This window comes from Lolium perenne, chromosome 3 (assembly GCF_019359855.2).
Source record: "Lolium perenne isolate Kyuss_39 chromosome 3, Kyuss_2.0, whole genome shotgun sequence".
NCBI lineage: Eukaryota > Viridiplantae > Streptophyta > Magnoliopsida > Poales > Poaceae > Lolium > Lolium perenne.
The window spans coordinates 270,449,047-270,474,110 of record NC_067246.2 but is presented as its reverse complement, the minus strand read 5'-3'; the positions used below and the strand labels follow the sequence as shown (position 1 = coordinate 270,474,110).

At 42.9% G+C, this 25,064-nt stretch overlaps 2 protein-coding genes across 2 annotated transcripts; one reads left to right on the top strand and one right to left on the bottom strand.

Annotated features, from left to right (window-relative positions):
• The first annotated feature begins 732 nt into the window (after positions 1 to 732).
• LOC127344581 (uncharacterized) lies at positions 733 to 5,339 on the top strand. Its single transcript, XM_051370887.2, has 6 exons — positions 733 to 1,110; positions 1,962 to 3,005; positions 3,096 to 3,263; positions 3,349 to 3,438; positions 3,521 to 3,673; positions 3,747 to 5,339. The coding sequence occupies exons 2-6, from the start codon at positions 2,048 to 2,050 to the stop codon at positions 4,997 to 4,999; spliced, it is 2,622 nt and encodes an 873-aa protein (XP_051226847.1). The 5' UTR covers positions 733 to 1,110; positions 1,962 to 2,047; the 3' UTR covers positions 5,000 to 5,339.
• A 301-nt stretch (positions 5,340 to 5,640) lies between these two features.
• On the bottom strand, positions 5,641 to 16,295 carry LOC127344580 (uncharacterized). Its single transcript, XM_051370885.2, has 13 exons — positions 16,100 to 16,295; positions 15,478 to 15,696; positions 14,352 to 14,463; positions 13,329 to 13,417; positions 13,176 to 13,244; positions 12,974 to 13,103; positions 12,334 to 12,492; positions 11,871 to 12,243; positions 11,044 to 11,150; positions 10,444 to 10,591; positions 8,786 to 9,201; positions 8,514 to 8,706; positions 5,641 to 7,644 (listed from the first exon to the last, which is right to left on the bottom strand). The coding sequence occupies exons 2-13, from the start codon at positions 15,641 to 15,643 to the stop codon at positions 5,797 to 5,799; spliced, it is 3,810 nt and encodes a 1,269-aa protein (XP_051226845.1). The 5' UTR covers positions 15,644 to 15,696; positions 16,100 to 16,295; the 3' UTR covers positions 5,641 to 5,796.
• Between the last annotated feature and the right edge of the window lie 8,769 nt (positions 16,296 to 25,064).

Sequence of the window (25,064 nt, the reverse complement as noted above, 5' to 3'; positions counted from 1 at the left end):
ACGCACGGGTTTTGTGCTATGTTAGTAACAACCTTTGAAAAGGATGGTATCTGAATTTCCCATCTCTTCTCTCTCTATCCCTAATCTCTCTCTCATCATATCAACGAGAGTACCGCTATACAGTGGTTTGACTGTGGTCTCTTGAAGGAGCTTGTGAAGAGACCAGAGAGATTGTGGAGCTGGCTATCTCTCGAGAGTGGAAAAAGATGCTGACCAATGGATGAAGGCACATGCCCTCGAGAGAAGAGTGACTCAGGTTGTGATCTCAGCAAAGATAGAATACATTTGGATATTTGAACTCTGAGAAATACGTCGCTAGCTTCTTGCCTATTTTACGGAATTCATACTGACCTTGTGCTTGAAAAAAGTCTGAAAATGAGACGCGGGTGATGGTTAAATGGCGGAAGATTATGCATTAGCACATTAGCTCGATGCTGACCATCTTAACACCCTATAATATAATCAGTGTGAGCTTGTCAGACATCAACAATAATTCGCTGAAATGGTCAACAAATGGACTTAGCTCATGCACAGACGACGGAAAAAAATACATCCCAGCTGCAGTACGCCACCGCAGTCCACCCGAGCCGGTGCCGAAATCTTGGTCATCCGGAAGCTTCAACAGTCAGACTCGCTCTCAGTGCCGCCATCATCCATCCAATCCATTATTGATTCCTCATTCACGTCAAGCCGTCGTTTTCCTCGGGCCAAAGCTAACACCCCGATCTACTCAGCGGCGGTCAGCAGCACTAAACCAAACCATTAACAGACGGGAGAGCTCAACCACCGCACGCCTTTCGGCTGGCGTCGCTGTCCGGCGGAGGCCGCCTTTCTCTCTTTCGGTAGGCCGCCCCGCCGTGGCGTCGCCACCGGCCACCGCCCACTTGCCGTCTTGCTCCTCCCGCTTTCGGTTTTGGCTCGTTTCGGCGGTGGGGAAGGATAAATACTTATATTGTTCCGCTGCCACCTTTTTCCGCCTCATCATCTGCTCCTCCAGCTGCTGCTAACCCCCCATCCAGCCCACTTTTGGCGTCTGCTCCGACCATCTTACTTGCCGCGATCGCGGATCGGGATCTCGCGCGGCGTGCCGATTCTTGGATCCAAAGCCAGGTTCTGATCCTATCTGTGTTCTGCCTTCAATTTTCTTTTGTGGCTCACTCTGTAGCTCATGATCTTAGCTTAGTTTGCTTCTTAGAAAGCAGTTCTGTTGACTCTGTTCCTATTCTTTTTTCATGGCTACCTGCTTGATTCTGAGATCATCATGGTAATCGCTTGGGGATACGGTGCTTAATTTTTGTTGATTGCTGGAACTTGCGAGTTGTTGGCGGAGCTTTGTTGTTTAAATTTGGACGAATTGCAGTTCAGTCTTGCGATCAAGAACTGTGCTGCATAATTATTCTCTAGCTTCTTCGAAAAAACCTTCTTGTCGTATGTATTTTATTCTAGTTCATGTGAGAAGTGAGATGCCCTTTATTAAAAACTTAGAAATAAAACATTTGTGCTCTCTTGGTCCTGTGTGTATATCTGTCGATAGCCAATTAGACATTATTTATGGCTGGTGCCGGACACTATGTCTCTGTTACTATCTGTCTTTCCAACCTGGTACTCGAGCTTTCTGTCTTCTCTCCAGCTAAGCTTGGCTTTAGTTCACCAAACATATCTGTATCGCTGCAATGACACTCCCATCATTATTTTCTTGTCCATCCTCTCAATGATAGGGCAGACGTCTTAATCGTACCGAGTTCTGACGTCTCTAATCTATGGCTCCTATGAGAATTTGTTAATTTTATCATGAAGCAGATTAATTCTAACACTGAAGTGAACTCACATCGTACTGAGTTCTGGCATCTCCAATCTATGGCTCCTATGAGAATTTGTTAATTTTATCATGAAGCAGATTAATTCTAACACGGAAGCGAACTCGCAATTTGCTGATTGACTTTTCCTTTTATTTCTCGCAGCAATCCTGCCTCAAAATCAACCACTTTCGACCAATCTAAATAGCTTTGGAGCAACTGTTGTGAAGATTCGAGCACACTGTTGGACCATGGGAACAAGGATGACAGTTGTACGGCGGTTGCCAGTCGCACTATCCTCGGCATTGCTCGAGTGGATCTTGATGCTCCTGCTATTCATCGATGCAGTTTACTCCTACCTGATCACAAGATTTGCCCGTCTCTGCAAGTTACCGGCCCCTTGCCCGTTCTGCTCACGGCTAGATCATGTTCTGGGTAACGAGGAACCATGCTTCTACATGGAATTGATCTGCAAAACTCACAAGTCAGAGATCTCGTCTTTGGCCTTCTGCCGCCTCCACCAGAAGCTTGCGGGCGCGGAAACCATGTGTGATGGATGCAGCAGTAGCTCACTTGCTCCAAAACAGAAACCAGACAACAATGACACCAAAGATGAGCCCATGGTGGATGTCGATGTATTCGATGGTACCCAAGGAGATGGTGATGTGTTGCATTCCCCTCTTACTAGAATTTGTTCATGTTGTGCACAGCATTTTAAGCAACGAGACATATCATCGTTTTCTCAAGAAAGCAGGGAGCTAAAACCTGCCAACTCACCAAAGATCTGCACAGTGGATGAACCTTTGGAAACCAAAGACATTTACCACCAGAGTGATCATACAACCCATGAGAGATACAGTCCTCTACAGATGACATCTGACTCCGAGGCTGAGGTCCCTTGCGCTGATGATGGCAGAGATTCTCCCCCTCTTGGAGCCTTTGATATGGAAAAAGACTTGCAGGAAGATGCAGTTGGTGAGATGCCAGTTCTTCCACCCCATGAGGTGGTCAAGCCATCTGAAATGAATGATGAGAAAGAACAAAAAGTGTCTGTCTCCGGTAATGTATCTTCAGCATACCCTGTTCCAGATGATATGCATCCTGGCAGTGTGATAAGTGGGAGCCAAAGTGAGGCAACGGATATCTCATCCAGAGGATGGGCAACGCAGCGTGACCCTCCAATTGCCATAGAAGAGTTATATTTAGAAGGTAAAATTCAACTTCCAAACAAGGATAGCTCCCGCTATTTGCACTTCTTTTCAGTTGACAGATCCTATAATAGCATGAATAATTGTGCAGATGCCACCGTTCCCCAAATTCCAGTTGCGTCAACTGCTGAGTTACCGGAGGTTCTTGGTGAAACAGAATCACGGCAGATGACAAGTGACAGCAGCATCAACCCATATATATCTCAATTCACAATATTAGAGCAACACTATGTTGTCTCAGAGGACAAAAAATTAAAAGGTATAATATCCTGATAATAATCCATAACCAAATGAATGGCATTTTGTTTCTATTCGTCTGAAAATAATGCAAGAAAAAATGTCAGATAATCCAGAAGAAGCTAATGATCAAGGTACATGTGAACCAGTAGCCAAAGATTCCCATTTTGTTGCTTCAGAAGATACACATCTGAAAGGTTTGCTAATTTTGACTCCTCACTGTAGCATTCACATACCTGTCTTAGCTGAATCTCAGGATCCTTTTCTACACTCTTTCAGACAATTCCGCAGATATCCATGTTTCACAGGTTAGTGCCGATCCAGATACTCCTGCTGAAATTGAAGATAATAATCCTAAGAAAGCTGAACCCATTGGTGAGACGGAAATAAATGAACTGATATCCCAAGATCCTTCCGGTCCAGCTTTTAAAGGTTTGTTGATTTGTACCTTCCATCAAGCACAGTGATTTAAAATGTGGTCCTTATATTTAATCATTTTGTTTAGATTTTGCGGAAGAGGCGCATATTCCGCCAGTTGCGATTAGATCAAGTGGTGAAGTATCTCAGGGTCTTGATGCCATTGAGGAACATTCCCAAACAAGTGAAATCGTTGGCGAAAGGAGGCCATCCCTTAGCACTCAGATTAGCATGACCGAAGCTTACAATCTAGCAATTGGTATGAAGAGTAGTTTCCCATCCCCAACCTGGACTGATGTGATTCTTGGAAAGGGCACTTCGTCTAGTGTAAACGGAGAATTAAGGCTACTGCTGTCACAGCTCTCAGCTTCCAGGGGGCTTGAAGCAACTTGGCTGGACCCAGGCCCTAGCCCACGCTCATACGGGCGTGGTGATGATTTGATAGTGCAGAACATAACAAAAAGAATTTCAATCGAGAGAAATGTTTCTGGTTTGGAATCGCTGGATGGAAGCGTTGTTAGTGAGATGGAAGGTGAAAGCCCCATTGACCGGTTAAGACGACAGATTGATCTAGACCGGAAATCCATACACCTCCTCTGCAGGGAGCTGGAAGAAGAGAGAAATGCTGCAGCAATTGCTGCAAGTCAAGCGTTGGCTATGATCACCAGGCTGCAGGATGAGAAGGCTGCGATGCAGATGGAAGCTTCGCATTACCAGCGGATGATGGAAGAACAAGCAGAATACGATAATGAAGCCCTTGCACAAGCTAACGAGCTGCTTGCTCAAAGAGAACAACAAGTAGAGGAATTGGAAGCTGAGCTCGAAAACTACAGGACACAGTTTGGAGGGGGAGGGCCAACAGAGAGACAAGACAACCAGCTCCCGTTTGAAGGACAAAACACCACTACAACTTTGCTTGAAGATGAAAGGGCATACATATCAGAATGTTTGAGGAAGCTGGAGAAGAAGCTTCATGTGTACTCCAACAACAGTACTACAGATTTATCAAATTCAGATGCTATAGAGGATGACCTTTCCAACAAAATGCCCATTTCAGAAGACGACTCCCTACATCATCAAGAAAACTCAAGGGAGACACATGAGCCTATTCTCTTGGCTACGGAAGGTCAGTCTTCAACAATGAACGGAGTGGTTGATGTATCCGTATTTCAAGAGGAAATCTCAAACTTGCATAAAAGATTGAAGATTCTAGAAGGAGACCGCGATTTTCTTGAGCACAGTGTAAACTCGCTAAAGAATGGCAAAGAAGGTGCACAGTTCATAAGGGAAATTGCTTGCAACCTCAGAGAACTCCGAGCTATTGCCATTGACAATAAATAGCATGTCCCAACTTGGATTTAAGCTCTTCATGCAAGACATTATGTGCAGCAGGTTCCCACGGTCCCACCCTACTTGTAAATTGTATATTCTTGTACCTTGGCTGCCACATCTAGGAACTATACTTTTAGCTCGTGAGGGAGATTTTACACAAAAGAACTAGCAAGTATAGAAGGCATGTATTTTCTTTTCTTTATGAGAGAAGTAGGTTGGTCTTGGATAAGATAGTAGTAACTGCATACCAAGTGACCAATATTATTTTGATAAACAAGCGATCAGTACTTGTAAGCGAATAGGAAGTGTGTGGAGATTTACCTGGATGAAAATTGTGACTTGAGACTTCTACAGTATGGGCAATTACGTGTTCCTTCTCCAAGATCCATCACCCTGGCGCCCAGTAATCCAACACAGGTGCTGCAAAATCACATCACTTAATTTCTTTCGTTACTAACAGCTTACTAACAGTTCTCTGCCAATGACAAACACCTGAAGAGTGTCCAGCTTAGCTTTACAAGCGGAGTCTAAAATCCCATACCAACTGGATGGGTTAATCAGCCGCATACCCGTTTGATTTGCTAACCTGCATTTCTATATACCAAACACGGCAAAAAATAGAAAGGAATATAGAAGCGCTCAGCACGTAATTAACAGCCTAACTGCAACACTTTACATAATGTATCATTTCTTTTTTCCCTTTCGAAAATGTGAAGTTACAGTTGAAGGCCATGGTCAACCTTTTGACCTGGCACCATGGCCTATTACAACTTACAAGCAACAGCATTATGGGTTGTGTACAAGCATTACCATCGCCCATCTGCACGGCGATACAGGTATTCCTCATGCACCCTCCCGCTCGCATAATTGGTGTAGTCCCCCATCTGCTGTGTATATCCATTTGAGTTAATTCCAGGATTCACGACTGGATTAGGATAGCTATATACCCAAGGCTTCGATGAAATAGAGTCCACCCTTCCATTGGAATAAGCATTCGATGTGGAAAATTGCCCTTCTCTCGGCCTGTGTATAGCATTCGGCATGTCATAGGCCCCTGGGTAACCCTCGTAGTAATGGTCAGTCAAGTTCAACCGGCCAGAATTACTTAAAGAAGCAATGTCAGCCTCTACTAAGTTGCCACTTGGAGAAAATGGCAAGCCAAATGTACGGTATTCATGGATGGGAGGCTCTGCCATGCTCACTTTGCTTTGTTCCTCTTCAAGCAAGTCATTGATGATGTCAAGATGAGGGAATTCTTCACCCACTGAACCCTGCAGCTGGTGTGAGACAAAATTTGTAGGTATCTCCCTCTGGAACTGCCTATGCTGAATTCCCCCAAATCTGCCTTGTTCTTCTGTCTCTCTGTAGCTTGCTTGCTGATACAAATTATCATTCCATGGGTGTATGTGCGCATCACCATTCAGCTGTTGGTATGGAGTATCATTCCTCCACATGTGTTTGTTAGCATCACTGTCACCTTTCCATGGGTGCCAGTTATCAAGAGTGTCCAACTTGCCATGCCCAGACATGAATCCTTGATTACCAGGTAACTGGCCGTTCCTTCCAACAGGGGGCAACATGACAGATGTTGCTGATGCATATGCTGATAGTGGCTCCGAAAGTGTATTGCTTTGGCCTAGAGAAGTTACCTTGTCATAGCTTGACAAGGTTGTATCAAGACCACCGTTGCCAACGATGGCATTTCGGTAGGTCTGCGGTACATAACTTGGGACAGGAGGGGAGGGCTCTTTGCTGGCTCGCCTAGACACAGTGAACGAACGTGACTGCAATGGGGGTACTTGAACTGCAGGTGTAGATGATAAAGTTGCCCTTGGTGCCTGGAACAGAGGAGCGATTAAAGACCTGGATGCTGCAGGAGTCTGCGGAACAGAAGTAACAACAATCTTTTTAGGAACTGAAACTTTTCGAGGTTCTGAATTAGACAGTGGGGGCCACTGCCTTGGTACCGCGTTAAGCGACACAACCTTATCAATCTGAGGTGCAGGTGATTTTGGCAGAACTGGAATAGCTTTAGCAACTTTTTCAACCTGGGGTGCAGGTGGTTTTGGCAGAACTGGAATAGCTTTAGCAACTTTTTCTACATGTGGTGCAGGTGGATTTGGGGGAACTGGGGTAGCTTTAGTAACCTTGTCAGCCTGAGGTGCAGATGATTTTAGGGGAGCTGGAATAGGTTTAGCAGCCTTAGCAACCCGTGCTGCAGGTGATTCAGAGGGAGCTGGAATAGCTTTGTTAACTAGGGACGAGCTTGTAGTAAGTGTAGCTGCTTTATCAACTGACAGCGATCTTGAGGTGACTGGAGTAGCTCTATCTGTTTTCAGCTTCAAACTTGAAACATGCTCTTTGCCCAAAGCTGGTACGACCTTATTTGGAGTAGGGGCAACAATAGGTCCAGACTCTATGCTTATTCTGGTATTTTGCTTTGCTGGAAGGGCTCCATCGGTGGCTACAGATTGAGACCTAAGAGGTGGTGCATAGGTACATGCATCAGGACTAGTTACTGAATGTTGCTCTGGGTTCTTCAAACCGCCAGGGGTCTTTTCCAAAGAACTGGATGAGGACGATGAGGATGCTGCTTCAGCTGCTGCTTTCTTTTCCAAATGAGCCTTGAGTAGTTTCCTGCCCTCAATTTCCTTCTGAAACATGCATAAAAGGATAAAAAGACTCAACAACCTTTTGCATTAAAAACAGTTAAAAAACACGGCACAGATAGTGGAGTGTTACAGCAGAAAAAATGGTTAAATACGTTGGTTTTACTATGAAGTTATATAAAAGCTACTCAACAGGTGAATCCCAACAAATACTCCATCATAAGGAACTGCAAAAAAATATGCCTTATATTTTGAAATGGAGTACATTTACAACGTGCAGAACTTCTATTAAATGTGTATAGTAAGGAAAAGGATGAAGGGCAGATATGGTCATCAAAGATATGGATCAGATAAACACATCAAATATTATGGTGTGGTATCCAACTATAATATTTATGTCAACAATCTAAGAAGGACGAGAGATCCGGAGCATTCTGACCCTCTTTCTCGTTGGACGCTAAAATATGAAGTTAAACCCTCTCTCATTTCAAGGATCAAGCTTTTAGTTGTTAACTAGCTAAATCCACCGTCAGAACTGCTATTTCCTCCTGCAGCAGATTATTATGTTTGAATGCTCAATAAGATTTATTGTATTTAATACTTTGTTGAGTAAAAATGGAAATCTTCACAGATTTTACAAAAAAAATTGTGACATGAGTTTAACATGCACACTGCCTAAATTATTCAAGAATATGGACGCAGTCCATGCTATCCATGCATATGGAGAAAAGAGGAGGATCCAAGAGTGTTACAAGCCTGGCCAAAGTTACAAGTTTAAACCATCTGTTTCATCAGAACTAGGGATTATGATTTGAATGATTAAGATGACTATTTGCACAATTGGATAAGGTCAATGAATCCTAAAAAGCATATCACAAAGTAACATCCAACAACATATGAAAGAGTAACCTGACCTCATGTAAACGTTGCCCAAGCTTCTGAAGCCTATCTTTTAAGGTGAGTAGAACAGTCTCGTGGTCAAGCTTTGGTGCTGGCCCACAGCCAGATGTATTGCGATCTGAACCAGTGGCGGTGCTTGAGGGAAGATCATCATCATGTTTGGCACTGTCCATGCTACTTATGACCCTGGTGCGCTGAGTTTTCCCTCTGTACAGAGATACAATTAAAGACGTCACAGATGCCATGCGAACAGAAACGATAAAAAACTGACACAATGCTAACCAACCTGAGACAAGGTAATATCTGACTTGAACCGGCTGGTAAGTTATCTCTTTTGCCTTGCATAATGTTCATAGTGGCAGATTCCGATGAAGATGACGATAGATTGCTCTCCACAATACAGTTCTTCCCAGTAGACATATTTTCCGTCTCAATGCCAACAACATTCATCCCACCTAAAGGTTGTAAAATTTTGTCACCTGCATCAGTTTGACATACCTCAGCTGATCCATCAAAATTATCTGACATGTCTGAAGCACCTTCTTCAGAGGTATCAACTTTCATGTCTACTTGTCCTGCCTGCTTAGAATCCTCCATATCATGAATGGTGCTATCATCTTTATCCTTTTCTGGAAAAGTTGAATCAAACTTTTCCTCTCTATCCTTGTCTTTAATCTTCCGATTGTTCTTCTTTTGTTTGGCCTGAGGATCATAATTCAAGATCATGCAACTGAAAAAAAATCAGACTAAATAAAGAAGAGATGAGGTAACATGTATGTCATAAATAAGAATACTAACACTGAAGCAAAAACTCAAAACAAGTTATCAAGCTCAACAAAATATGGCACTATAAATGGTGATCCTGAAATGCAACCCATCTAGCAATATGCACTTGACAGTGCGCATGACAAGTAACTTAATAACAAGAGACTTGCTCAGTATATACTATGAAGTGCGAGAAGTACAGTAACGGAAATGAACAGAAATCAAATACTCCCTCCGTTCTTGAATACAAGGCCACTTTGCTTTTTGACGCAAACTTTAAATAATAATTGGGTCAACCAAATATGAGTAGCATGTCATTCAAAACTATATCATCGGATGCACATTTCAATAAGCTTTCCAATGGTATATTTTGATTGAATAAATCATTAGTCAAAGTTTGACACAAAAACGATGTGGCCTTGTATTCATGGATGGAGGGAGTACATACTAACTGAGAGGAGGTACTAATTCTTATCCTAGCGACTTATTCACAACAAGAACTGTTACCTTCTACAGCTTTAATATCTCAACTAAAAGTGGAAGAAAATTCAATAGTTGCATCAGATGGTCAAAACCAAAGAAGGGGGAGTTATTAGTCGAACTGGACCATGCAAGCTTAACTCAGTCAACTATGCATAAGTTGATGCCAGAGTTCAGATGTGCATACAACAGGCATGTGTACCAGCTCACAGTGACGATTTAAAGTCTTATGGTTTTGTAGAAGGAAAATACCCACATACAAAAAACAGAAGGCAGCTGATTTGCACTAAGAAATTAACTTCTTTTTCTTCTTTAGTTTCATATTCCAGTGAGCAAATCTTGTTGGTATGGGGATCAGTTCCTACCACGAAGCACTACTGGGCGCTCATCGGGATGATGAGCTCAACCCAAGCTCAGAACTAACTGGAGAATTACTAATTTACCATACAGCAAGCCAACCAAAAAAAGTTACCAGTAGTGAATAACAAGAACAACCATTCAAAGAATCCTAACAGTAGTTATCTGGACATTTTTCCAGGTCAAACTTGTTCAGGCTAACTAAAATTAAGGGAAAGCTATCACCATCTCACCCTGCTACAAGCTACAGGTCATTCAATGCAAGGATTCCTTTGAACCAATAACAATGCAATGAATTAAAAAAGAAAGGGGAGGCATGCTGAACCAAATTAAAAGCGGGACCTGTTTTTTCTTTGCACGCTTCTCCTTTTCAGTGATACTGCGCTTTCCCTTCATCTCACTTTCAAGGAGCCCAGCTTCTTCCTCTTCACGAATCAGCTCTTCTTGCCTCTTCAAAGCAACAGCTTCTTGATAAGCGACCTCAATCCCACTAATACAAAAACAAAACATAAGCAAATGAAAACATACAAGGCTGATTATCTAGTACGAATACCAAAGATAACAGCTTATATCATTATATTTATAAGCAAAACTGAAGCACAAGCTCAAATTTCCATGTAAAAAACGATCTATTCGGTTTCGTTAGATTTTAAAGGTACATATTTCATTGTAAAGCTGGAAACCACTGAAGAATTCCATGATTACTCAGCGATCAAATGACTATAAGGTACATGCTCAATGTGAAACAGCAAGAAATCAATTGAACAGCTCCAAAGCTACTCGGTTATGTAAAAACCTTAATGCATGAACCACATGAAGCATCCGGTTGATCAAGGACTACGCAGAGGATGGTATTAAAAAATCACAGATTAAAAAAAATGTAGCAGAGGCCATAAATGGTTGGCCAAATTAATGATAGATGAAGATAAGTAAAGTTTTTACCTAAATATATGAGATAGAACAAAAGTTTCAAGTATCTTCTGACCAAACTCAGTTAGGCGCTTTTCTTCATGCTCAATTGAAACTTTAACTTCTCCGGAACTACCATCCTAGAAAGATGATAACAATGAAAAAACTTAGCAGCACAACTATATACCACAAATATAATAAATGTAATGCTTACAAGTTGCAACCATACGACTCAATACGACTAATTAGCACACTAATGAGATTGTACGCCTGAATGAACAATCTCTCATTCCAACTGCCAGAAAACCCAGAAAACTGAATTTGTAATACTACAATAACAGAATGCATTTGAATTCAATGGTTTGGGGCTTAATAACCTAACCAAATAATTGCACTTTGCTATTACCGAACTGATGTGTGCCGAAATACCAAACTGGTTTTTCCAAAATAAAGAGCGTTGATTGCAGCATTAGCTTATCTGGCTTGCTAAACCAACTTACGGTATAAGATCAAATAGCATCGGAAGATTCAAGAAAATAAATTCTACATGGGAAATTATTATGCAAAACAGAACAGCCAAATATGATATAGAAACCATTAAATAGGGTGTCAATATAAAAATTAACATGTTAAATAACTGTGGCAACTGGGAGACAAGAAAATAAGCTCAACATAGGACAGGGCAGAAAAATTTGAGCTAAACTAAGTTAATTATGTATTATCACAGGCAACTAAAAGAAATACTATGTCTAATAAGAGGGCATCATAGTAGAATTCAATGCTGGGAGGGAGAGGGGGAGACCCAATAGACCAATATTACCAAAAAAAAACTGAATTAATTACTGATACACTAATACTACCTTAGTGCGGCTCTGGGAGCATTTATCATCCTTTGGAGACAGAGGTTGACAAGGCAAGGGTTCTAAAGCTGCCCTCTCAAGCAAAGCTAGGACATCACCAGCTAAAACAAACATGTCCATATCAACATGGACCATAGGTGCTGGTGAGAGTGGTGACTCCTCTGAGTCCATTAATTTTCCTCTACTTTTCTTTCCCCCGCACTGGTGCTCAAGTGCCTTCAGCCCCGTATGCAGGGAGTCCATAACTAGTGTTGAAGTGACCTCTTTCTCTACAAAGAAATGCTTCACAATTATTTTCAATATGACATCACTCTTCTCTCTGGACATGCGATGTCTTGTGCTTGGGTCGATTGCAAGCCAGAAAGCGCGAAAACTGCAACACCAAGGAAGACATGCATTGTAATTAGAAGTAAAAAGTATCCACAGGATGACATCGCATCACATTCAAAAACTAACTGACTACCTGGACCATCTCATCTTGTCCTCAGTGAGCTTGGTAAGTTTGCTTCTGTGTTCTTCAACAGAACGACGGTAAATTTGCTCTATATTTGTCATATAGACACGGAGTAGCTCTCGTCGATAAAGGCGGTCAAGGCAACGAAACGGGCGGTCCACTTTCTCCCTCCAATATTGGAAAAAAAAAGACAGAGACAAAGAACAGTCACGTAATGTTTCGTGGTCAACTAATAAGCATTAAGTACCAAGGAAATTAGAGGCAATGACTGGAGTATAATCTCAAATATATCCAAATACCCTGAGCATAAAATAGGCGGTGTGCATTGAATACACAAAAGACAGATAGCTAAATTTAAACAACATAGAAGTGACATGACGGCCTGGACATAAGAAGGAACTCTAGATGTTGCAATCAGAAACAGTCCAAAGAAGATTTTACATGCATGAGTAATATGCAACTACCGCTTGCAAGAGGATAAGGATAACATGAAATACCAAAAAAATAAACTAAAATCAAGTGTGTAATGAGAACAATCAAATTAAAGATCTGCAGCACTACAGAAGCAATGGAGGTTATGTATAAACTATAGGGAGCTGCCTAGGGGCATTAAAAATCTTCAAAATGTCAATTCTGAAATTCAGTATACCTAATAACTTGAACTTGAGCTATGATTTCGAGGACATCATCGACAAGAAAACCATCTTGAATCTTTGACAACTCCATGAATTTCTTCCATCCCCAGTCATGCTCCTTCTTCCAAAATTTGTGCAAGGTATCTACAAAATTACTTAGTTAACTTCTAATTGGCTGTTTAGCTCGATGGAGAAAAACTGCAAATTGATTTTTACCAGAATATTTAACCTTCTTAGGATCAAGATTGCCCACGGCTATGGTGAACTGTGCAAACTGGCTCCATCCTAAAAAGTGTCAAGTCGGATTGAAGAATAATTTTGGAGATACAATATTATGTAGAAAAAAATTGCAACACACTAGCACCAAACCTGGAAGGTGTTTGTCATGATTAGCAACACACAGAAACAGCGACAAGTGATTGGAGACATCACATCCTTGAGGGTAAACTAGAATGTACCTGCAAAAAAATAAAGATTGCAGATGGCCAAGGTATCAACAAATGATCATAATATAGCACGTCATAAGGGAAATAAAGCTAGTTTGCAACTTTGCATTGACTAACTGGCTCAATGGTCTTGGAAGTACAAAAGGAACCACGTTACAGACAAAAAAATGGAGAAAATGATTGTCTACAAGTATTCTCTAAGCACCAACTTATGTTTGGAAAAGTTGAAATAAAATGACCAACACTTGTAAATTAGTTGCACTGGGCAGTAGTAGGTTAGGCTCATTGCGTACATCCATGGGTGTGTCATGCCTAATGAGAGCAAGAATGCACGTCAACTCAAAGAAATTGAACAAACTGGAACAAATTTGAGACACAGGAAAGCTTTTTGCACATTACGGAGATGTTCAAGTTATAGATCTATCGTCTTTGAACATCAGTAATTAAAATCTTCAAGCCTTCTACCATGTACAGCCGTCCGGTTCCTTACAGAGACACAAGCTTTCTTTTCAGGACTCGGTGAAAAAGCCAGCACATGTACGATTGGAATGAAGAATCCAGCATCATACTTCAATATAGTAACAAAGACTAACCCATCTATTCAGCAATTAAATTGGAATATATCAGAAAAGGCGCACATGCATTTACCACTAACAACGAGGGAAATAGAGTTTAACACCATTATGAAAGATTTGACAGCCTACAGGCTCTCTTACTTGCAACACTGCCAAAAAAAATAGAGAGAAAACATGAGCTGGAAAGCATAGTACACCAGCAATCATTCAAGTTCAGATAGTGCAATTAGAACAGGAATGTTTGTCAATCCATGATAGCACACGAAAAAGAATACAAAACCAGACATATTTCAAGCTTGGTTCATCACCAGACCAAAAAAGAGCGGAAAGATACCAACACCATTCTTTGAGTTACTCATAAGGCACCCTACCACTTAAATCCACCAGCTTCAAATGGTTCACTTTTCATTTCTCTTTTCTTCTCCTTTGAAAAGTTTTTAATACGCCATGTGTGTCGCCCAAATAAACTTGAAGGACCAGGCCCTAAGATAATAATAGACGAGGATTAGCTAACTGAAATGTAGCCACAACTACCACTGAACAAAATTCTATCATAAATGTCTGTAAGGAAGAAAAAACACATTTTAATTTGGAGAAGCTGACTACAACCGATAAAATGTCAAGATCTGCACTGAAACTTGTGACCTGATTTATCCTTCAGTCAACCATAAACGACGACACAAGAAGTAAAAATATACAAGTAACAGCAGACATGGTAAATGTGTACTTTCCAAATTAAAATTATAGAAGAATCAAGACAGCAGAGTGAAGAATTACATTCTACAAGGATAAATAATTAGATTGTGTAAACAATAACTTGAATTGAGTTTTACATGGTGCAGTGACGAAATACAGTGCATAGGGTAAAGATGTAAAAATATAGTAACTACCAAATATTTCATTTCGGTTGTAATCGTGCATGTACACATCCATGCATATGGTGGTGACCTAGAAATATACGGATTACTGCATAATTATTTTTGGGTGCAACCATGCAAGTACTTATGTGTTAACCAATTACCACACTAAAATTATAAATGATCAGTCAAACACCATACCAAACCTGTGTTTATGATTTTCTGCTGTTTCAAGGTGTAACAGCAATCTTACTGTTATAATGGAAGAGTGGCCAACTAAATACGACTGCCTGTGGAATAGCAGATCCATTCATGTATTGCCATAGAAAGATCCTTAAGCTGGAAGTACATAAACCCGGACAGGCAAAGACTCTCATCCCAGTAAAGCCCCAGCCCAAGATTAAGCCGACTCACATATGAGGGTAATTAGCTAAGCAAGGTTTTAATGATAGACAGTACAGAAACCCAAAAGTGCAATATTCATTAGAAAACTTATTATTATCCTTTTAACTTACTAAGAAACTAGTGATATTGCTTAGTTAAGAAAAGGTTATTTTCTCGCAAATGCTATATAAATTTGAAGCTCTGGTGCAATCCTCTGAAGTTGGATAAATTAGCCTAGGAAAGTCCATGAGCTTACCAGGATCATCGTCTTCGCCATCCGTGTCCCAGAAGGGCGGGGACGTAGAAGGGCTCCCACTGTCGACCTGGTCGCAGGACCGCCATTCCGACAGGGAATCGCCGGACACGCTGCGATCCTCATCCCCCAACTCAGCTGTGCTCCCAACAGAGTCGTCAATCAGCATGCCTCCCGACCTCAACCAGGCCCCAAAGAGCTCTATATTCTGCCTCTCTCTAGCTGCGCAACAGAAACAATAGAGGGGTAAATTGACTGCTGAACTCGACAGGAGTAATACCTCGAAACAGCAAATTCTAACGAAACGTGGTACTAATAAGTCCTCAAAAGTTCCTGCTACTGCATGAGTCCCGTTTCAGGTCAGTGGGAGGTAAATTTCACTGACGGACAGACGGGTGGACGGTGAAAACGGGTAGGGGAGACCTAATACGTATTCCCACCAGCCAACGCAGAATCCGTTTCACAGGTGCTCGTCCGAACGAGACCAGAACCTAACCCGCAAACCCTAGCCCCGCAGTCCGCGCGAGCACCCGCCCGCCGAAAGCATCGCAGCTGCGCGTAGGCAACCGGCGGGCGGGCGCGGGCACCCGATCCAGAGGCCGGCGGGGGAGCCTAGACCGTTTACCTGCGTCGGCAGCGGCAGCTGGCCTCAACGGCGACCTGAGAGAGCTGTGGCGGCGGCGGCGGCGGCGAGGCGGAATGGGCAGACGAGAGAGGGAGAGAGAGAAAGTGGTGAGAATATTTGGATTGGGGAATTTATATGAGCGAGCGAGGAGAGATGAGGTGTTTCGTTCTTCCTCGCAAAGATGTCTGCTAAGTAGTACAAAAACGATTTTCCAGTCCAGAGAGAAAAGAAAAGAAAAATGTGAGTAGTACACTTTTCTGACCCGAGCGAGATGCGCGCACCCGTGCGGCGGACCAGGGATGGAGGGGGGCATTTTCGGGGACCGGGAAGGGGTGCATGTGGGGAAACTGAAACTGGAGGGGGCAAACTGAACTTTTTCACATCACATCTAACTAGTATCTTCTAAGGGCATCCACTATGTGCAACAAAAAAACCGCTAATTTTGAACTGAGTGTACCTTTTTCTTCCGCACGACGGCGACAAGGGGTGACATGTGTATCGGAGCACGAAGTTAACAGCTCGTCGCGTTGATTTAATATGCGGCGGAACGCATCGAGGCGCCGCTTCAGTGGATCCATTGTAGGTTATCGAGACCGTTGGCGGTAGAGCTACCAGGTCGGGTGTCTTAAGTTGTCGGGGTTGGTCCGGAGATAGATCTAGGTTGTGTGCGCTTTGAGGTTGCTAGATTTCGTTGAGGTAAGATCTAGAGGTGGCGATGGGGTAGGGGTGGTGGCGAATTTTTATAGGGCAAGGTAACATGTCCAAAGGGAAAGAAACATGGATGAGGGTGACCGTTTCAATAGGAGTCGTATAGAAATGCGGCCACTTTTTTGGAGACCATTTATTGATTAGCAAATCAAGTAAGATAAGTTTTATTGCTTTACATATATACTAAGAAATGCCCACGCGTTGTTATGGAAGAGCGAAATATGTTGCTTCAAAATAGGGAACAAAAAATTACCTCATGCTAATTATCTATTTGCGTCCTCATTAGTAATAATAGGCGCGGCCAAATAGTCTATGCATCTTCAACTTCTATTTGTCAATGAAATTTTAAAAAAGAATAGCCTACAACACATGAGTTTCATGATTATAGGAATTGGTTCCATAACCAACATTGGACTTAATGGAGCTACTTTACATATATTGTCCCATGGATTTATTGGTCCTACACTTTTTTTCTTAGCAAGAACGGCTTCTAATAGAATATGATCTTGTTTATCTCAAAGGAATAGCAGGAATATATATCCCAATGCCAAAAAAGAATTACTATGTTTTGGTAGCTTTTCAATGGCTTCTCTTGCCTTACTAGAAATAAGTGGTTTTGTCGTAGAATTAGTAGTCAATAAAAAAATCAACTTTTGAAGGAAATTTGTTGATACGGCCAGTATTTTACCCAAAAGTCAATTGACATAATCCTAGCCTTGTATGCCCTTTCACCTTATCTTTATTTTTGATTATGTTTTTATTGATCTACCTTTTTGAAAAGTTAGTCCAATACACTTTGATTAATTTTTTAGAAAAATGTAACAACAAATATGATATTCTATAGATGTCATATGAAAATATGTTTCATGATATATCCTATAATATTGATTTTGTGCATGTTAATGATTTTTTATGAAAGCTTGGTCAAATGATTGGACTTCTCAAAAATAATATAATCTTATTAATCAAAACGGAGGTAGTATAAGTTTTGTTTTTATTTAATCTACTATTTTATACAGTAATAATAAATAGTTTCTTTCCAAATTTACAAATAACAATTCTAAGAGAAATCCATCACTCCATGATTTGTTCAGATGTAAAGCCAATACTATCTTAGAAAAAATCGTACTATGACTTTAACACTACTAGGAAAACCACTATAGGTAGGAATGTATTATGTGGTGCACCTAAAAGTGCGCACTCCACAAAAATATTTCTGTGACGCATAGAAAAATATGCTCCACAGAAATTATGGTTTTATGTGGCGTTTTTGTGGCGCATGTGGACGGGTGAACCACAGAATCTCTATGGGCCCACGTGGGGTCTAGTACTGCACATGGGCGAAGGAAATTCTGTGACGGATCTGTCCACACGCCCGCCACAGAAAGTCAAAATTCCGTGGTGCATGTACTGTATGGTTTTTTTACTCTCCACACAACTCCACCTCGTGGATCGCTTTTTTTAGCTCTGTAAAATACAAAAAAAAAATAGATAGGAAATTCAAAAAATAAAATCCTTGGAGGTGCCTATGTATTATGTCATCTAGTACCACTGAGAATTAATAAACATGAATTTTGACTTTTTTGTAAAATTGCGTTGCAAAATCATCAAACTAGATTTCTAGTTGCATACAAACTCGAAAAAAACGCACAATATATCAAAATGACCGTCAGGGTTTACCCGGTTAGAATCTCCAAATTCGAAAACAGAAAAAAAAAGTTACGGCAAAGTTAAGATTTTTCCTGCAAAAATAAAAAAATTGGAATTTTTCTTGTGTCGCACTATATGCACAGCGCCACAGAATTCTTAGCCCAAAATTTGAATTTCGGCGGCGCCCTTCTCCTCCTCCTTCTCTTCTCCTCCACTTCTTCTCCTTTCTTCTCCCTCCTCATCCTCCTCCACCACCCGTCGATCTCCTCCTACGGCTTCCTCCTCCGGCGACCACCACCACCACCTTCTCCTCCTCCTCTGGCAACTACCACCACCACCTTCTCCTCCTCCTCCGGCGACCACCACCACCACCAACTCCTCCTCCTTCCCCTCCGGCGACCACCCACCACCAACTCCTCCTCCTTCCCCTCCGGCGACCACCCACCACCACCACCTCCTCCTCCTCCTCTACCACAACCACCACCTCCTCCTCCTCCACTGTCAACACCCGGATTTTTAAGTCCGAATGCCTATTATGTCATACATCGCAATCCCAGGAATATTGTTGTTGCGAGGCATAATAGTTAAGTATCACAGTCATCATTCATTACAAACCATAAGTCTTACAAATTGGAATCACATGATCCATTTTACACGAATAGTTGATCTATCGATCAACGAACAACACAAGTTCATAGTTCAACATAGCGGAAGCGTAAGATACAAGGACTCTCTAGTCCACAGGCCAACGCTTGACGTCGGAAGGCGCTTAGTTGTCGTAGGCGTCCTGCTGGTCATCTCCTTGGTCATCTTCATACTCTGGCCATTTGAATAGCCAGGGACAAAGCCGTGAGTACGTTGAGTACTCGCACACTAATACTAATGTAAGTGCTAGACATTCTAGTATGGTTTGCTAAGCTCTAGTTTCTTTGCATAAAGCTAGTTTTAGTTCACAAAGTTTTGAGAAAAAAAGCTTACCCAAGAACTAACTAACTCAAGGGGGAACATTAGTGTCATTCCCACCATTCAAGTGGTGATTTCAATTCAATTCACCACAAGTCATTTCACCATCAACCTTTTCAACATCATTTTCAAAGATATGACATCGGAAACTGTATGGCCTTTCCAACCGTCCGTAACCGTGGACGCGGCTATTCGAATAGGTTTACACTGCAGAGGTTGCACACTTGTGCCACAACATTTGATTTCATCCGTCGGGATTTCCCGAATAATCGTAACACGATGCGCGGATCATCAACCATAACCTTTCACTTACGAACCCTAGTATGAGCACCTCTCCCCATGAGCTTGGCCTCCCGGTGAAGACGATCGGTCGGCACAGGAGCGCACAGGCTTGGGCCGGACATTCACCTCGTTTCGCATCATATCGTATCGTTTCTTTTGTGGTAGAGGCAGCTTTCGGCATAACCCCGATGACGCTTGTTTAGAGGGAACCCATACTAAGACGCATAAACTTCCAGTTAAGCCCTACCCATAATCAGGTATTGTGGGGGTACTCACTAATTGGAAAGGTATCGCATTCAAACCAACATCATGTTTTATCAAAAATCACCATCTTCTCTTGGTCATATTCACCTTCAAAAATCATTCAATGGAATGCATCTTCATTCCAAGGTTTCAAAATCCTTTCAAAAACATGTTGTTCCCCTCTAGAGTAGTCAAGTTTAGTTCATTAGCACTAGCTCTAATTCATGAGGGGTGCTACCTTGCTTTGCTTGGAAAAGACTAACTCACTACTCTACTAACCAACTTGTACTTTGACCAAAGTTAACTATAAAAGTAACTCTTTTAGAAAACAAGTAAAACTTGTAAAGTAAAACTTGGGATGGGTTCACATAAGAAAAGGTAAGAACATGGTGCCTTGCCCAAAGGCTTTGCACTTTGCAAGAATGTTAGCTTGCATAGTAATTTAGCTTGCCTTGGTAGTTCTCAAACTGTTCCTCTTCCTCCTCCTGGTAGCAACCTTCTTCTTCGGCGTACTCTCCGGTGCTACCGTCTAAATTTGAATACGAGTATAATTACTCACTAATTCAATGGCTATTCCACACATCACAAATAAACACACAAACTACTCTATGCACACACATAAATAAACTAGGGTGCATGGGTTGTGGGATTTAAATAGAATGTGTATTCCATATGTAAAAGATAGTTTCCATAGGGTTCTTGAGAAATAATTTCCTCTCATTGAAATCTTCTTAAGAGTTAATTTCTCCAACAATCATGGATGAACTCATCTTGACCTAAGTCAAATGTTCATCTTCATCATCATTTGGGAGAATGATTTAAATGAGGTGGATCACCTCATACCATTTAAATAACTCCACCTTTGATTTAATTCTCAAGTAATTCATATAAGAGAGTTTGGGACCAGGGGTCCAAACATCCCATGAATTCATGTGAGACAAGTTTAAATGAAGTGTAATACTTCACACAATTTAATTCTAATAGTTTTGGATAATATCAACTAGTTAAACTAGTCAAAATATCCATTCATTAAACCATGGCATGATCATGCAAAGTGACCACACCATTTTATTGCATAACTAATTAGTGTAAGTCAAAAGTGAGCTATTAGAGTTGGAATTAACTTAATATCTATTTTGGTTGATTTTTAATAACTAGTTGAATAGGGAAAAGTCCCTGCCTTGTTATTTTTGTCACATTAATTCTACAAGGAATTTGACCATGAGGCCAGTGGCATTGGATAGAGAATTTCAGTGGCTTTCTAACAATATAAAATTCACTAAATTTGGTTTAGCCAATTTGAAATGGTTGAATTTCAAAGTTTGTGCAGTATTGGAAAATGTTTGGAAAAGTTTAAATCGAATTTGAATTAAACCGGCCGGCGGGAAACCAACGTGGGCCGAAACGGTTTAAACAGAGGAAAACGGCCCAGCAGCGCATCCAGTGCGCGCGGGCCTGCTGACAGGGTGGGGTCCGCCTGTCAGCCTCCTTTAAAACCCGAAACGGTACGAGGCGACGTGGAGCGTAGGATTAGAGAGGGATCTAACGGCTGAGGTGCATCGTCTCGCCGGCGAGAGAGAGGTTCGCCGGCGGCTCGGGTAGGGGGTGGGAGTGCTAACCAGGGCTCCCGCGGTGGCTGGCAGTGTGCGTGATGTAGATGTGGACGACGGCGAAGCTCCTGGCACCGGCGGCTCGTCCTGGGGCGGCTCCAATCGACGGCGGCGAGGTGCGGTACTGGCGGGCTCCGATCCTCAAATTGGGGCAGCTCCGGCGACAATCGAGCGAGGGTTGGGTGGAGGAGAAGCGGTGGAGGATGGTGAACGAGACGGTGTGCTCAACTTCGTCCGGGGAACGCCGTATTTATAGATGGCCAAGGGTGCTTTGCGTGGCCGTGAAGAAGTCGACCGAGGTGCGGCGGTTCCGGCGAGGTGTTGGGCTAGGCAAGGGTGCTACGACGTTCTCCTCGTCCGGGCGAATCAGAGGTGGCAAGGGCGCGGTCGGGCGGCGTCTGTAGGCGACGCATTGCTTCCGTGTCTGCCGTGTTGGTCGCGGGATCGCGTCGTCGTCTACGGCGACGGCGGGCACGGGTCGTGGTCTTGGGCGTGTCTGGTGGCTGCGTGGCGACGCGGCGATGCTCCACTCGCGGCTAGGTGGTCCGGGCGTGCTCGAGGTGGCCAGCGGCGCGTGTCCAGGGCGCGTCCGCGGCGCTCGCTCGCGACGTCCTCGGCATGGCGCGGCCACCACTGGGCGCGTGTGTTCCGGCGACGGTCGAGCTCATCCTCGACCAGGGCTGTGCTAGGCGAGGCTAGGCAGTGTGGTGGCGTGCTGTGGCGAGGGGGCCAGGGTTGGCAAGCAAGGGAGAGAGGGGGAGGCTCGGCATGGTGATGCCATGGCCGGCATGGCCATGCCATGCAATCTAGCTCCTCCTCCTTAGCTCCACTATGTTTCCTTTAGGGTTAGAGGGGGCAGGGGAACCATTTGGTGCAATTTGGGGTAGGTTAGTTTGAGTAGATCACTATTTGCTATAGTGTGTGAATAGTGTTCAAATTTGGAAAATACAAAATTATCCAAATTGGAAATAATTCAAAAGGGAAAAGTTTGTGATATGTGAAGGTGGAGATAAGTTGTAAAAGACCAGAGATGAATTGAGGTGGTGGTGGAAAAATTAGATTTCAAAATTTGGCCAAAATGGCTAAGTGAAGATTGTTGAACTTGTTATAAAGTTGCAACTTTGGATGAGCATAGCTAATGATCAAAGATGAATTTGGCAGGGTGGTCTTCATCAAAGTTGTTCACCTTGATGTTGACTTTGAAATGGTGCAAAGAGTTAGCAAGAATTGGTTTGAGAAAATTGAATTGCAGGGGCTCAAAGTGGTGATCAGGCTAAAATTGGCAGATTTGGTCATCATCACATGTGAGTGGGAAAAGTGTTTGAAATTCATTTGAATTGTGAACCCTTGCTTCCAAAAGTTGTAATAAGTGTTTAGTAACCTTATTCAACTAATGGTGAAGACTCAATAGGTCTAGGGTCAAAATTTATAAAAATGCCACAGGGCATATGTGAGGGTTTTTAGTTTTTTTTTCAATTATGGGAATTTCTTCCTTTTTGATTTATTTAGTTGGTGATCTTCATATGATCACCCTAGGGTTTTAGAGCCAATCAAATACCAGTAATAACAATCATCATGGCATATCACTCAAATGCACAAGTCCTATGCATGGTACTATATGCAAAAGAAAAGTTTTTGTTGGTTTGCAATTTTGTATTTCTGGAATCCTCTAACTTTCTTTTTATTGAAATTTGGGGTGTTACAAACCCTTCCCCCTTACAAAAGATCTCGTCCCGAGATCGAAACGAAAGTTAGGTACTAAAGAGATCTGGGTACTCCTTCTTCATGAAGTCTTCGCGTTCCCAGGTGGCTTCATCCTCGGTATGATTGCTCCATTGGACCTTCAAAAATTTGATGCTTCGGGTGCGGGTGGTTCTGTAAGCTTCTTCTAGGATGCGAATCGGCACTTCGCGGTAAGTCAGATCCTGGTTGATATCTACCGATCGGTGATCGATGTTCTTGAACACTTCGGTCTTCTCAGGGACTTCAAGACATTTCCGGAGGAGTGAGATGTGAAAAACGTCGTGCACAGCCGACATTTCTTCAGGCAACTCCAGTTGATAAGATACTTCACCTCGGCGGCTGAGGACTTGGAAAGGTCCCACATAGCGCGGTGCAAGCTTTCCTTTCAGCTGAAACCTTTGCATCCCTTTCAAGGGGGATACTTTGAGATAGACGTAATCTCCGATCTCAAAGGCCATCTCCCGACGTCTCTTGTTGGCGTAGCTCTTCTGTCTGGATTGCGCAGTCTTGAGGTACTCGCGGATCTTGTGAACCTTCTCTTCGGCTTCACGAAGAACGTCTGGGCCGAAAACTTGACTCTCTCCGACTTCTGACCAGTTCAGGGGGGTACGGCACTTCCTTCCGTACAAGGCTTCAAAGGGGGCCATCTGTAGGCTGGCTTGATAACTATTGTTGTACGAGAATTCGGCGTAAGGTAGGCAGTCTTCCCACTTGGATCCGTATTCCGACGCATGCCCTAAGCATGTCTTCCGATGTCTGGTTTACTCTCTCGATCTGTCCGTCGGTCTGAGGGTGATAGGCGGTGCTGAAATTTAGGCGAGTGCCTAGTCCTTCATGCACCTTCTCGCCGTAACCTTGAGGTGAACTGTGATCCTCTGTCTGACACTATCGATTTGGGGGTTCCGTGCAAAGCGACTATTCTGGAGATGTAGAGTTCAGCTAACTTGGGGCCTTGATAGGTGGTTTTGACGGCGATGAAATGGGCGACTTTGGTCAATCTATCGACCACTACCCATATGGAATCATTGCCTTTGCTGGATTTAGGCAGTCCGGTGATAAAGTCCATTCCTACGGAGTCCCATTTCCATTCCGGAATCTGAAGGGGTTGCAACAGTCCGGCGGGTCTTTGGTGCTCTGCCTTGACTCTCTGACAGATGTCACACTTAGCGATATAGCTACCGATCTCTCTCTTCATTCCGTGCCACCAAAATTGTTCTTTCAGGTCCTGGTACATCTTGGTACCTCCGGGGTGGATTGAGTAAAGGGTGTCATGGGCTTCTTGCAGAATGACTTGTTTCAAGTCAGAGTCCGATGGTACGCAGAGACGTTCCTTGTACCAAAGCACTCCGGCTTCGTCTATGGTGAATCCGGGGGCTTTTCCTGCGGCTATCTGTTTCTTGATTCCGTCAATGCTAGCGTTGTCCTTCTGGGCTTCCTTGATCTGACCAACCAAGGTGGGTTGCAGTTCTATGCTGGCTAGGAATCCTTCACTCACGAGTTCAAGTCTGAACTGTTCAAACTCTTGGTGCAAACTGGGCTGTTCGGTTGCGAGCATGGAGTTCAACTGGCACGGCAGTCGACTTAAAGCATCCGCTACCACATTGGCCTTGCCGGGGTGGTAGTGAATCTCCATGTCGTAATCCTTGATCAATTCGATCCATCGGCGTTGTCTCATGTTCAACTCCTTCTGGGTGAAAATATATTTGAGGCTTTTGTGGTCGGAGTAGATCTCGCATCGATTACCCATGAGGTAATGACGCCGCACT